Source organism: Mustela nivalis (genome assembly GCF_964662115.1).
Source record: "Mustela nivalis genome assembly, chromosome: 13".
NCBI lineage: Eukaryota > Metazoa > Chordata > Mammalia > Carnivora > Mustelidae > Mustela > Mustela nivalis.
In genome coordinates, this window is record NC_139032.1 from 56,300,180 (window position 1) to 56,315,550 (window position 15,371).

At 41.9% G+C, this 15,371-nt stretch overlaps 1 protein-coding gene across 14 annotated transcripts in view; it reads right to left on the reverse strand.

The window, feature by feature from the left end:
• The window catches only part of APTX (aprataxin), a 66,607-nt gene extending 52,684 nt beyond the window's left edge, over window positions 1-13,923 (reverse strand). For 5 of the 14 annotated variants that reach the window (XR_014301674.1, XR_014301676.1, XR_014301678.1 and 2 more), the window contains exons 1-6: window positions 13,791-13,871; window positions 9,056-9,192; window positions 7,681-7,727; window positions 7,159-7,461; window positions 6,270-6,329; window positions 5,231-5,457 (exon numbers count right to left, since the gene is read on the reverse strand). Coding sequence is in view for 9 of the 14 variants with exons in the window: in XM_082694555.1 (XP_082550681.1) it covers window positions 5,231-5,457; window positions 6,270-6,329; window positions 7,159-7,461; window positions 7,681-7,727; window positions 9,056-9,188 (770 nt within the window). In the remaining 5 variants the exon portion in view is untranslated. Of the gene's footprint in view, window positions 1-5,230; window positions 5,458-6,269; window positions 6,330-7,158; window positions 7,462-7,676; window positions 7,728-9,055; window positions 9,193-13,790 lie in introns of all 14 variants that reach the window. The other 9 variants (XM_082694557.1, XM_082694558.1, XM_082694556.1 and 6 more) reach the window with 6 other exon arrangements.
• Window positions 13,924-15,371: the final 1,448 nt, after the last annotated feature.

Genomic DNA, 15,371 nt, shown 5'->3' on the forward strand with positions numbered 1-15,371 from the left:
GTGTTTGGGGAAGGTCACTCCAGGCAGTGATTCAAGCTGAGTAAGCAGTCAGGCAAGCAAAGATCTGGAGAAAGAATATTTTGGGGATCCAAGTGCAAAGACCCTAAGATAAAAAAGAACTTGCTGCAACTAAGGAACAGAAAGGTGATAGGTAAGGCCGGAATGGTTCCAGCCGAGAAACAGAGACTAGGTAGGAGTCAGAACATAAAGAATCTTACAGGCTGGGGTGCCTAAGTGGCCCAGTGGATTAAGCCTCTGCCTTTTGCTCATCATGATCTCAGGGTCCTAGGATCGAGCCCCACATCGGGCTCTCTGCTCGGCAAGAAGCCTGCTTCCCCCTCTCTCTCTGCCTGTTTCTCTGTCTACTTGTGATCTCTGTCTGTCAAATAAATACATAAATAAATAAAGCCTTAAAAAAAAAAAGAATCTTACAGGCTGACAGGAAGTCTACAGTGTATTCTGCTTATATTGTCCCTGATTTGCACTTTTAAAAGATCACTCTGGGCTGCCCTGCAGGGAAAGAACTCTAAAGAGGGTAAGAATGGATACAGAGACAAGTTAGGAAACTACTACAGAAATAATCACGCCTTAGATTAGAGCTGTAGTGTCTGGAATATAGTTTGCAGGGGAACCAACAGGACTTCCTAATGGACTGGATGTGGTTTGGGGGAGGTGCCACTTACAGAGATGCAGCAGCTGAAAGGAAAGCAGGTTTGGGGCAGAAAACCAAGAGTTCTCTTTTGGACTTGTTAAACCCGTAGGATGCCTTTTTGCATAAATTTGACTCTTAGAATCATTCTGTTCTATTCTCCCAATAAATAATCAAAACCAACCAATACATCCAGGAATCCAAAATGGAATAAAGGCAGTAACAAACAGTAAACCTAACAGTATTTTTTTTTTAAGATTTATTTATTTATTTGACAGAGAGAGATTACAAGTAGGCAGAGAGGCAGGCAGAGAGAGAGAGGAGGAAGCAGGCTCCTCAATGAGCAGAGAGCCCGATGCGGGACTCAATCCCAGGACCCTGAGATCATGACCTGAGCCGAAGGCAGCGGCTTAACCCACTGAGCCACCCAGGCACCCCTAAACCTAACAGTATTACAAACGAAAAGGGAACCACACTGAAGGGGGTCAGGAAGAAAATAACTAGGGAAATGAACTTTGGAAAACTAGGATACCATAAAGATGGAAAGAACTATATAGAAATACTGTGAGTGAATGTCTTTCTCACAGGGGTTAACAGTTAGCAATTCTGTAACTACTTTATGTATATACTAAGACCAAACAGGAAAGTGAATTTATTAGAGCTAATGAGAGTCAGATTTTTCACCCTTGGAGAAAGAAACTAAAATAAAGGAAAGGGGGAGACAAGAATAAAACTTGCAGAATTAAACTGGAGTCAGAGATATCAGTATAAATATGTCGTTTTCCATATACATACACAAGTAGATAAAGAAACAGGGAGGTGTGTGTATCTGTGTGGATTAAGATTCATTCATGTACTTCCTGGCCCTATCTGTGAAAGGACCTAGGAGCAAAAATACTCTGGGATCAACCAACTTCTCTCAATATAGAAATCTAGTATCCAAGTCTTGGTTTATAAATATCTCCAATAAAAGGAACTAAATAAAATAAAAGTTTCATTCCAGGGCTAGAACAGGAAAAATACACAATGAGCCTGGAACGTCTTGTTCCAGAAAATAAAGAAGTGTTCAAAAAATGTTGGGGCCCTGTCAAATGATTCAGGACCCAACTTAAAGGAGCTTCCAAGGACTAAAGCTAGAACAATTTGAGCAACAAAATGAATAATGATAGGCTAAATTAAAACCTATAGAATATGGGCGCCTGGGTGGCTCAGTGGGTTAAGCCGCTGCCTTCAGCTCAGGTCATGATCTCAAGGTCCTGGGATCGAGCCCCACACTGGGCTCTCTGCTGAGCAGAGAGCCTGCTTCCCCCCTTCTCTCTGCCTGCCTCTCTGCCTACTTGTGATCTCTGTCTGTCAAATAAATAAATAAAATCTTAAAAAAAAAAAAACCTATAGAATAAAATAAATATCCGTAAGTCCACACTGACAAATAGCTGAATAAATACATACTGGGGGAAAGGGACAACTCTTTCATACAGAAGAATTCTAATTAATAAATTAAAGAAAATGATGGAAACATAAAATCACCAGTAGGTAAACACCACAGTAATAACTCTCGCAGGCAAGACTTTCCAATAAATGCTAAAATCACTGGGCAAAAGTTTGGGGGAGAAACAAGATCCTAGCATAGTCCCTAACTATCCAAGACATTCATCAATAACAAAGGGAAAAATAGTAATTTTGAGGAGAGAAATGTGGCAGACATCACCATAACAAAGTGATCAAGGTTAATATCAATAATAAGCCAGGGACACCTGTGTGGCTTATTTGGTTAAGCAGCTGCCTTTGGCTCAGGTCACGATCCCAGGGCCCTGGGTTCAAGTCCTACATTGGGCTCCTTGCTCACAGGGAGCCTGCTTCTCTCTCTGCCTCTGCCTGCCACTCTGCCTGCTTGTGCTCTCTCTCTCTGAGAAATAAATAAAATCTTTAAAAAATAATAATAATAATAAGCCATCTTAACATCACCTACTCCTTGATATGATGTACTGAGAAGGAAGCAACATCACCTCTGTGGTATTAGGGGAATTAAAAAAAAAAAAAGGCGTAACCTCAATCTAATCAGAAAAAATATCAGATAAACCCAAAATGAGAGATATCCTATAAAACGAACCAGTAATCATCGAAAGTGTCAAGATCATAAAAACTAGGAATGGATGAAGAAGTGTCATAAGTTAGGGGAAACTAAGGAGAGACAACAAATAAATCCAATGCAGTATCCTGGATTAGATCCTGGAGCAGAAAAACATAAATATTAAAAAATAAAAAAGGTGAAATTCAAATGAGATCTAGAGTTTAATTAGTGGTGATATTATGGAAGATCTTTGTTCTGCTTCACACTTTTTTTATATTTTCTAAATGGAAAATACATTACTTTTACAAGAAAAAAACATGTTACCTTTTCCTTTCTATGATGTTTATTCAAAATTATAAATAGTGATCGTAAAAGAATATGTAAAACGGCAACTTACTGCTCATTTTGCTTCCCACCCACAGTTGCCACAGCTCTTTTTAAAATTCTTGGAATAACTATTTATTACATAAAAAAAGTATGGACACTGAGATTACCATGTGAAAAGCACTCTACAATCAAAGATTCTTTTAGCCATGGGCTGTGCAGCACTGGAGAAATAGGATTACGATTATGGGTGACTTCTGCCCTAAATTTCTGAATAAGGCTTTAACAATAAAAAAATTACATACAGCTGATCCTTAACTGACCCCCCACACGATCAAAAATCCAAAAATATAATTTTTGACTCCCCCAAAACTACTAATATCCTACTGTTGACCAGAAGCCCCACCAATAACAGCAACAGTCCATTAACACATATTTTGCATGCTACGTATATTATATACTGAAATCTTACGAAAAGTAAGGCAATGAAAAGAAAACGTTAGGGGCGCCTGGGTGGCTCAGTGGGTTAAGCCGCTGCCTTCGGCTCAGGTCATGATCACAGGGTCCTGGGATCGAGTCCCACATTGGGCTCTCTGCTCAGCGGGGAGCCTGCTTCCTCCTCTCTCTCTCTGCCTGCCTCTCTGCCTACTTGTGATCTCTCTCTGTCAAATAAATAAATAAAATCTTTAAAAATAAATAAATAAATAAATAAAAATTTAAAAAAAGAAAACGTTAAAGTCACAATGAAAAGAAAATACATTTACAGTATTTTACTGTATCAAAAAACATGTGCATATAGGTGGGCTGGCACAATTCAATGCTATATTGCTCAAGGATCAATATACATCAACCCTGTGACCTAGCAACTTCATTTCTAGGAATTTACTGAAGAACAAAAAATGAAGGATGTGCATGACATACACAACAACATACATGAATCTCAAAATAATAATGCTCAAAAAGGTCCGATAGAAGAAAAGTATACATTGTATGATTCCACTTATGTAAAGTTCTAGAATAGGCAAAACTAACCTATGCAGAAAGAAATCAGAACAACGCTTTAGGGTTGAGGGGTGGATTAACTGAAAAGAAGTGCAAGGGAACTTGGGATATGACAGAAATGTTCTGTATTTTTATCAGAGTGATGTTACATGGTATATATGTTTGTCAAAACTGACCAAACCATAAATCTGTGAATTTGTTGCATATAAGTTATGCCTCATTTTAAAAAAAAGAGTACTGATGGGGAAAAAATGTGGCACAAAAAATTCATTTGGTTAAAGTGGTCCATCACATAAGTCATAATTACCTGAATAAAATGTGAAGAATGTTGGGCACTTTAAAAAAAATAACCAAAAGAAAATGTGACACATGCTACAACAGAGATGAACCTTGAAGACATTATCGTAAATAAAATAAACTAGTCATGAAAAGACAAACACTGTATGATTCCACTTACATGAAGCACCTAAAGTAGTCAAATTTATAGAAACAGAAAGTAGAATGGTAAGTGCCAGAGACTGTAGGGGAATGGGATGTAGTTTGGGAAGATGAAAAAGGTTCGAGAAGCAAATGATGGTGATGGTTGCACAACAATATAAATAGACTTAATGCCAAAGAACTGTATACTTAAAAACAGTTAAAATGGTAAATTTTGTTAGGTTTATTTTATCACCAAAAAAACAAATGAACAAATACAAGATAAAAACTCCAAAATCCAATTAGTCTGCTTATCTTGTTGCTTAGCTCTAAAGAGCTATGGAGATCTGCCTTGCTTGCATTCTTTAAAAAGACTCAGTTATTCCTTTCTGAGTCCTTCTGGGTATGAGCCAAAGGCAAACAGGCTCTATATTTTTCTCTCATTTTATTTTAAACCCTAGGTCTACTGAGCTGTCAAGACAAAAGTCAGTGATGTTTGTCTCCTTCAAAGCAATGGTCCTTAATCGTTTAGGGGTTTATAGATGTTTCTGAAAAATCTAATAAAAGTCACAGGCACAAAAAATTACAGGCAAGTCAGGCAGAAGGATGGAAGTTTCAGCCCACCTTCCTTGGAAACATCCCACCCTAGTTCCCTGGGCCTCAGGACTATCAGCACAGGCTGATATACCAGCACAGGACTATCAGGCTGAATCCATCTGTCTGCCCAGACAGAACAAGAATGCGCTAGCACTACCCACAACACTTACCTCATGCTGGGAATGGCATGGTAACCCAATCGGAAGCGGAGTTTGCTGGACCCAGCAAAATCTGTAATCATCTTTTCCCCCACAGTGTGCATGTGTTTGAGGAGCTCAAGGTGTTCCCTGGTCACAACATTCAGACTGGAAATGGAAGCCCATGGTAAGACCAGCCAATGGTGACGAGCCTTGGGATATTTATCCTTAATCACCACCACCTGCTCATCTTTGTAAATCTAGAAGAGGGGCATAAGAGAAGGAAACAGACATCTACCACACATCTTCTGCACGCCAGGTGCTGTCATATTCACTAACTCACTTAATTCCCAACACAGTCTTAAGTGAAAGGTTTCCATATCGCAGTTTTGTCAGATGAGAGCTGACACTTGGGTGAGTGTCTTGCAAAGTCACATAGCTAACAAAGTGGGACGTCTACGATTGTAAACCAGGTCTAGTTGACTCCAGAGTGTGTGTTTTCAATCACCACACTACAAAGAATACACAGAAAACGCACAGTACAAAATAGTTCCTAAGGATCTGATGGAACATCCTTTCAAGCATTAATTCAAATGCACCCTTCTCCACTCTAACCCAGTAAACCATTTATCACAGCATGTGTTCCAAGAAGCCCTATCAGATCTGGCTCCTTGTCACCCAGGATGTAATTTAAGAACTCAAAGACCCCTCCCAGGATGATGCCTGACTATTAATCCCAGGGCAGCCCAGCAACTACAGTCACAATATATTACCTGACACTCCCTTGAAAGAAACCCTACTAAGGTTAATACAACTTCCCTTAATAACACCCAGAAGTTTAGAAGGAACAAAGAAGAGGGGATATTCATTTGAAGAACTTAGCTTCTCGTCAAAGAATCCAGTTGCTAACTTACTAATAATGGGAAAAACCACTTGTTCTCAGAAATTAGCCCAATAAAATGAACCTCATTCAGAAGGACTGATCTCCTTTGCTTTCATTTGTAGTTATGACATCTGTGGGTTAGCCACTTAAAACATGAAGTGTATTTCAATGCCAAAATGTTATTCTGACCTGCATTTTGGGATCCTGCATAGAAATTTTCAAGCCTTGACTCCAGTGGCCCAATGATTCCTGAAACAAAAAGGGGCAATATAAATTGCAAATGTCAATAGTTATATTCAGCATTAGTTAATACTGTACATCAGCAAAGCCCAACTGAACTTAGTAATGAGATTAGTTTTTAAGAATTAAGCTAGGGGCGCCTGGGTGGCTCAGTGGGTTAAGCCTCTGCCTTCGGCTCAGGTCATGATCTCTGGGGGTCCTGAGTTCGAGCCCCACATCAGGCTCTCTGCTCAGCAGGGAACTTGCTTCCCCCCTCTCTCTGCCTCTCTGCCTACTTGTGGTCTCTGTCAAATAAATAAATAAAATCTTTAAAAAAAAAAATTAAGCTATATCCCCTTTACTCAATCATTTGCCTTTATAATCTAAACCAGCTCCATTTTCTTCCTACACAGGATTCACAGTTGTGTGTCTAGACAAAGGCTGGAGATGCAAGTGTCAACTGCATCTTCTTCGCCCTCTCCCACTCCACCTACAGCTAACTATACTTCCACTTTGACATCAGGATGCGAATCCCATGATCTATGAACAGTGCTCCAATGCTAACCTTCTACAGATAAACATATGACTGACCCATTTAAGCAGTTCAGTGGTAAGTACACAGCCATTATCTCCCTACCTTCAAGTGGCTTACCTCAGGAATTCAACAGTAAAGTACACAAAGGGACCTTCACTCAAGCGAATGGTGACACAAACAAGTGACTCTTTCATCATGGTTAATAAGCCTTGTCATAGTTAATAACCTCTTATGCATACCTGGGCTTTACAGTGTACAAAACAATCAGGCAGTCATCACATCTCATTTAATCTCCACATCATCCATCAAGCACACAGCCCTCACCTTTTTGGTAGATACATCTTTCCCCTTTTTTGAGGGCAGAGCAGATTGGCTAGGATCACTCCCAGGTTCCAGTCCTGTACAGGACTCAGCTTCCTGGGCAGCATCTCTTTCTATAGAATCACTGCTGCCTGACCTCTTTCTTTTCCTGTGTGTTTCCAGACCAGGGCTCTCTGCTTCTTCCTCAAATTCTACGATATATGGATAAAGTTCATTCACCATGTGGAGAACCTGGCCAGGCTGCAGCTTCACCTCTTGGTCCTTCCCAATTATGACTGAGTCAATGCTGGTGGGATTGACCCCTACCTATAGAATAATCAGAAAATAATCACAATGATAGCAATAATACCACTAGCAGCATAGCCACTGCTATGTTAACCACTTACAGCACACCAGGCACCATGCTTAATGCTCACTTCCACTCATGACAGAGAAGCTTTAATTGGCTGGCACAAACACTCTAAAATCAACAGCATAAGAAATCATCAAGTATAAAATGGAAACCCAAATTACAAATACACATACCTGCTTTACCTTGACATATCCTTTGTTACACTCTGCTTTCAACTGTACTGAAAGAGATATAAAAAAAGTTAAACCTAAATGCCACAAAGAACCAAGCACTTGCTCCTATTCTCCCTGCAGGATAATGAAGCCTCACTCCAGGAGGCAACTTGACTGGGGTTTCCTCAAAGGCCTATGAGCAAAATTGCCTGTTATACAGGTGGCTGGGCTCCAAATCCTTCCACAAAATGTCACCAGCACACATACTCCCTTAACTCTTGCTAATATCCCTATGAAGCAGCTTCACAGAATCCTCACAAGTCTTGCTATTCCAGCACCCTTAACCCACTCAGGATAACAAACTCTACAGTCAGGAAAGGGACCCAGTTCTCTCACAGACTCTTGGTTCATGATTACATCAGGCTTCCACTATTTAATACAATTATAAAATGCCTTCAGTAGAGAAAGCCAAAGGATACATTCCTGGAAAAGAGAAGTTAGTAGGCACAGTGATTATTCTAGAAAGAGGACTGCAGGAACAGAACAGTCTGAGCATATATGGGGAAAAAATAACATTAAACACTTGTGTTCAGAGAAGTGAACAAAATTCCTAGGGGGAGACAGGGTGCAGAGACACCACAGCTGCTATCCGGGAAGGACAGGCAGAAGACAGGCTGACACACAAGTCCTTACAGTTGCTGTTGTGAAAAGGGGACAGAAAGTGAAAAGCAGTGTCTGCTTCTGTATCTTGGACCTAGACAGCTCAATATGGCTTTTTTTCCCCCATTTAGATTAACTCATGTAGGAAACGCCAACACTACAGACTCTAAGCACTGAGAAACCCTGTTATGGGGAACACACATGTGGGGGCCTGGTAGCAGTGAGCATGTCCAGAGTTTACATGTGAAAAATGAGGTATGTGGTAAGGCTTTTTCCTAAGGACCTTCATTTCATCAAATCCCAGGAAAGGCAAATTCAAGAGCTAGATGCCAAAGTCTTAAAAAGATAACCCCCTCTGTGTGAGCCATCATGTAAAGGAGGGAACTACCTCATCACTTCTCAGACATGGTTTCAGGCTGGAGGTCCCAGAATTCAACTGCCTCACTGCCCAGTGAGAGGAATCTTCCTGGGCAAAGCAGGGTACAGGATTCAGGTCCACCACCCCATAGTAAAAGGAAGGAACCTGCCTATTCCCAACACTGAATATTAACCACTTCCAAGGGGGAGAATCAGGGGTGAATGGGTCCCTGGTGTTAGCTAATAGAGCACGGTTTCTGAGTTTTGTTTATGGCAGATAAAAAGCTCCTACCAATAGCATCCAAGAAATGTGCATCTTTGGTTATCATTATCCTAAGGAACAAAACACAGTAATCTGCGCATTGCTATGACCAATTACCTTGTTGTCGAGAACATTTCTTGTCAACGATCTTGGTCTCTGGACCACGCCCAACCATGACTGCTTCCAAATGTGGAAGTTTGATTCGCTGGTGCCGGTTATCCTGTCTCACCAACCAGCACACCCGCATCATTACTCTGAGAGAAAAAAAGCACACACACACAACAGAATCACTGGTAAAATTAGCACCAGTCCTCCAGAGCCATACTCCAGCACTACCACACACGCCATCAACCAGTGACTTCACCTAGGTCTCAATTTTCTCACCTGTAGAACATGACAATGACAGGACTCATGAGGCTCTTATGAGAATTAAATAAAATAATGTATATATTTATCTCTGTGCCTAAATCAGGCTAAGCAATCAAAAAATTTTTTTAAGATTTTATTTGTCAGTGAGAGAGAGAAAGCACACAGGCAGAGGGAGAAGCAGGCTCCCCACTGAGCAAGGAGCCTGATGTGGAACTCAATCCCAGGACCCTGGGATCATGACTTGAGCCTAAGGCAGACACCCAACCAACTGAGCCACCCAGGCGTCCCAGTAATCAAGTATTTATGTTTATTGACATACTCTATGTGCTGACCATTAGCCTACACGCTGAGGATAAAAGAATAATTAAACAATGTTCCAATCTGAGGGACCTGGAGTTTAGTGGGACAGATACACTCATATATCAATTATTATAACATAATGTGATAAGCACCATAATAAGGGATTAATTAAATATGGCACTAGCTCAGGGAAAGGAATAACTGACTTTTATAAGGAATATCAAAAACAGCTTAATAGGAAAGGATATTTATGCTGAATTTTAAAGCGTGAGAAAGAGTTCGCCTGGCAGAAAATTAAAGTCATAGGAATAGAGGATGTTCTTCAGTCCATGGGCATCTTTATGTGTATCAGGTTTTCATCCTTAATCATTGTAACACACCAGTATTAGAATAATAATTTTACTGCCATCTACCAGAAGACTGTCATAAAAAATATATAAACCTACAATGTCTAAAGTGTGAATGTGGCCCCCCTGTGCAATACAAACCTGTACGATAGTGAAGAAACTGGTTTTCTTTTGAAAACCACCTTTAGGGACACCTGGGTGGCTCAGTTGGTTAAGCATCGACTCTGGATTTCAGCTCAGGTCACGATCTCAGGGCCCAAAATGGAGCACTGTGTCTGGCTCTGTGCTCAGTGAGGCATCTGCTTAAGATTCCACCCCTTAAGGGGTGCTTGGATGGCTCAGTGGGTTAAGCCTCTGTCTTTGGCTCAGGTCATGATCTCAGGATCCTGGGATGGAGTTCCGCATCAGGCTCTCTGTTCAGCAGGGAGCCCACTTCCCCCCTCTCTCTGCCTCCCTCTCTGTCTGCTTGTGATCTCTCTCTGTCAAATAAATAAATAAAATCTTAAAAAAAAAAAAAAAGAAAAGATTCCACCCCTTAAAGATTCCACCCATCCTGCTCACCACCCCCTCTGCATGTGCGTGTGAGCATTCTGTATCTAAAATAAATAAATAAGTCCTGAAAGAAAGGAAGAAAACAACCTTCATGGCCACATAGGGTATCAGTAAAAGGGAAAGAGACAAGAAATTTGGGAGAGAGATGAGACCTAACAAAGGCAGGACAAAAGGAATGGAGAGGAAGAAGAAGAAACCATGATGGTAGACTTAATTTTCTGACTATATTTGGAGAATGACAAAGGAGTAAAGGCAGAAATAAATCAAGACTTCTAATTCGGAAATAGCCATTAACCAATGAGAAATACAAAGAAAACATAATATGAAGTTAAATGGCCAATGAAGAAGGGATGATTTCTGATTGAAACACAACTAGGTTAAGATACACAGGTCAAGGTAGGAAATATGGGCAGAAGGCTCAGGGAGAGGAATAAGCTGCATATATATACTTGAGAGGCATCAACACGTCAGAGAAGGTAAGGCAAAGAGAGAGCATGAGATCACCCAGAGAGGGAGAGCAGGGAATTATGGGCAGGGACAGGACTAGGATCTTGGGGATGCCTCCAGAAACATATTGCTCAAGCCTCTAATACCCTCGCTTTGAGAAATGTGCTCTGTAGGCAAGGCAGCACTTATCAGGCCTCTGGACAAGCTCTGTGTCCAAAGGGAAGAAAAAGGGAACAAGATTTTTAAAAATCAGAAATTCATTACCATCTGCAAAGAAAGGATAATGTAAAGGGGAGTGAGCAAATGAGTGCTGAGGAGGTGCAAAGTTACAGAAAATTCCACCAGTCAGCAAAGAGTTTGGAAACCACCCAACTGAAAAGGCGGAGAGGACTGATAAGAAAATAAGTGGGAGGGGACATTCCATTTTTAAAAGCACGAGCGCCAGGGACACCTGGCTGAGCGCCAGGGACACCCAGCTGGCTCAGTCGGAAGAGCATGTGACTCCTGATCTCTGGGTCATGAGTTCATGCCCCAAGTTGGGTGTGGAGATTACTTAAACGAATAAAACTTAAAAAAAAAAAAAAAGAAAAGAAAAGGCACAAGTGAAAACACAGATTTCAGCAATAAGCCATGGATGAGGGGTAGAAAGCAGACCTTGTTGGTTGACCCAGAGGAGCTGCCCCAGAGAATCACCAAAATTGGCAGAGGTATTGAAACACCAGGCTGAAAAGTTTTGACTTAATCTTATCAACAAGGAGACAACAGCCAAATTATTGAGCTGCCTACTGAAGTGAAACAACAGCTGTACGTAGGCAGATTGGAGTGGAGAAGTCTAGAGTCAGCGTCACAAGGCTGTCAACATAATGACCACAGTGAGGTCCAAAAGTTCAGCAGGTCTTTGTGAAGGAGTGGATACAAGAAGCAAGAAAAGTCAGGTGTAAACCTAAAATCTTAAACCTGGAGCCTCAAATGATGATGATACTACAGGCAAGTCCCACTTCTAAATGCTATGTGTTCAGAGGAGCATCTGTCTGCACTTGCTGGAAACTGATGAATGAGCAAGTAATGGGCTAAGAAGTGAAGTATGTCTTCATCAGGCTTTGGGAAATAAATCATGGTGACTGACTACTCACAGTAATAACAAAAGAAATGTGGAGAGAGCACAGTTTGAGAGCAGGGACAGGAAGCAATCTGATGGGTAGCTGAGAGCATGGCTGGCTGTTGCAGGATAATAGGAACTACCCTTCCTGCCCTATACACACACTCATTCCCACCAAAGTTCTCAAGTTATGATGATGTTCCCATTTACTACTTCTTGAGAAGCTAAAGCAGTGACTGCACAATGCTTACACAACTAACCTTAAGCAACATTTTGGCCCATTTTATTAGCCTCCAGTTCCAATTTCTGGGAATGAAGCATTTTAGAATAGGGGGAGTACATAATGATAGGTGTTCCTGAACCTTTAAAATAGTCCATCCAATAAAACTCCCAAAACTGCAAGTACTATGATAGAAGTCAAGCCCATTTTTTTGCTTACCAATGTATCTCCAGAACTTAATATTTGGCATGCAAGAATAATATATATTTGCAAGTAGGTCACCAAATGATAATCCTATTGTCCCTTCCTTCTCTTTCCCCTGCTTTGGCTCCTCTTCCATGTGGTCCTTTGCTCCTCTCTTTGGGCAATCCTATCTTCACATCTATGAGAATAAATTCTAACTCTCTGTTTCCTAACTCCGTACTCTTCATTCCAGAGTTCCAGGGATTGGTTAGGGAAAAATTCTGGTTATATCTTAAGGAACCAAAGTGATCTGATAAGCCACACAAGCCCAGCAATTTGATAACATGGAATTGTGCTGTCCAGTAGAACTTTTTGCAATAATGGAAGTGTTGTAAACCTGCATTGTCTAATAACGTAGCTAACAAGTGACTATCAAGCACCCAAAATGTAGCCAGGTCAATAGAGGAACTAAAGTTCTTGGATTTTTTAAAAACTTACATTTAAATAGCTACGTGTGGCTGATGGCTACCATGATATCCAACCCAGCCCCAGAAATTTGCCCAGCCTGGTAAATCCCAAATTCCTCAGGCTTGAGGTGAAGACCCTCATACTCTAACCCCACAAAGGTTACTTATGTCACCGCCTACTTCCTTTCCTAGAACCCACCCTCCCCTTCCTCCAGACTCACATAAATTTATTTTTATGCGCAAACACATCCCTCAAGCTATGAGGTACTGAGTCATGTCTCCCAAGTCATTCTTAATATGAGGGCATTGGATTATACCCTTTCCCCCTTCCTAGAATCCCAAATCCTTCTCAATTTCCAAGCCCCACCTCCTCCAGGGAGGCCTTCACTGAACTATCTTGTCTTCTCTATATCTTGCCCTAGGGTGTGGTCCGTTTATCTTCACAGTTCCCTGAGAACTCAATGTGGACGTAATTCTACTCTCCAAATGAAATTATAATCTCCTTGTAAACAGCTGGCATCACTACCCATCCACACAGAAAACTCAGGTCTCTCTCTAATCTTTTTTCTGCCTGCGTTGTGACCAAGGCTGGGGCTGGGGGTGGGGGGCTGGGGGAGAAGTGAGGGGCACGTGAACGAACGTGAGGTGGGACGGCGACCAACGAGAGGGCCTCCGAAAAACGGCCCACGGGAGCTTGAGCAAAGTGAGACGCCTGGAGCCCAAGCACTGTAAAGCCAGGCCGGAAAAAAATGCCAAAAAAGCGTCATTCAAGGAACATCATTCAAGGACAGTAACGGCCCCGCTCCAGAGCCCACAACTACGGTTTTCCACCCGGCAAGCAGAGGAGGTAGGCCGAGAACTGCCTTACCTCGAGACGGCGGACACAGACAAACCCAGGACACTCTTCGAAGCTTCACCACTTCCGGCGCTGCGTGATGACGCCACGAGCAAGCCAGCGATCGACCAAAGATTGGCTGAAAGGGTCTCTCCCAATGCCCGGATCGGGAAGCGTCGGACCCGATTGGTCCCTCCGGCGCCGAGGTCTTACTGCGGTTTCCCGCAACGATCCCATTGGGGACGAGTACGACTTCTGTGCATACGAGAGCCTCTTCCCTACCACCTCTGTGTCTGAATCCGGAGAGGCTTCGGGCAACTATCCTCTCTGTGGCCGTTTCTAGGCAACTGTGCAGTGCCTTAGCACGCCCTTTGTTGGTAGACGCTCCCTACCTTTAAAGCCATCCTTTCCGCTGTAGAAAATAACCTGCTGTGGCATTGTTTTCCTGCCCTCTTTCAAAACTGTAAACGACTTTCTCTTTTCTCTAGGGAGAAATGTCTGGAAACCTGATAAGGTTGTTTTAATGCTGTCTTTACTAAACGAACTGGCTGGCAAGCAGGGAGGAGAGAAGCAGCAGGCTGCTGGGATGAGATGGGTTTACCGATTTTTATAGCCATTCCGGGATGTTCCGTAAGAGTCATGTATTGCAGTTATTCGAAGGCATTTTGGCAGATAGAAGAATTCCTATCTTTGAGTGAAGGCATAGTTTATCATTTTTATCTAAATAAAGACCGAACCTTAAGGAGTCAACATTTCTTGATCAAGACGGAATATTATTTCCTTTCATAGAAAAGCAGTTAACGGTATGATAGAGATACCAGAGCTATCAAAACAGGGTGAGAGAATCTTTCAGGAAACACAAAAAAGAGACAGATGCAGGTTTATAATAGGGTCACACCAGGAAGTAGGGGGGCACAGGAAGCATGTTAGCGACCCCACAGCCCTCATGGCGGTGGAATGTGATTCACACTACTGAAGGTAAAATGAGATGGCTCTGGTCACCTGACCAGTTCCCTCAGAATTAAGCTTCTCTTAGCGTTTGCTAAGACCTGACCTGCCTTAGTGTGTCTCGCATTCAAAATTGGATTGGATTATTCTCTTTGGTTTATTTACTATATATTGTGCAAAATTGGACAGAATTTCCATGCCCAGCCTACTAGGTCTAGCCCTTTGTCTATAGCATATTACTGGCCAGAGAAACAGGGTCACATAGCATGAAGGCATGAAAAACACTTAAGAGTTTCACAGACCCCAGAACCAAAAATGTATCACAAACAGATGCATAGAAATTAATAGAGTTGTTTGTGCCATTATCTAATGTGGCCCTCAAAATATAATTCTTGGATCAGTAGCAGTAGCCTCACAACACCTAGGAACTCATTAGGAATGCAATTTCTAACTTTGCTGGGTGTGGGCCAGCAATCTGGCTTTTTTTTTTTTCTTTTTTAAGATTTTATTTATTTATTTGAGCGAGAAAGAGAGACCGTGAAAGGGAAGAGATCAGAGGGAGAAGCAGACTGCCCCCCCACCCCTAGCAGGGAGCTGATGTGGGACTCCATCCTGAGACTCCAGGATCATGACCTGAGCTGAAGGCATTTGTTTAACCAACTGAGC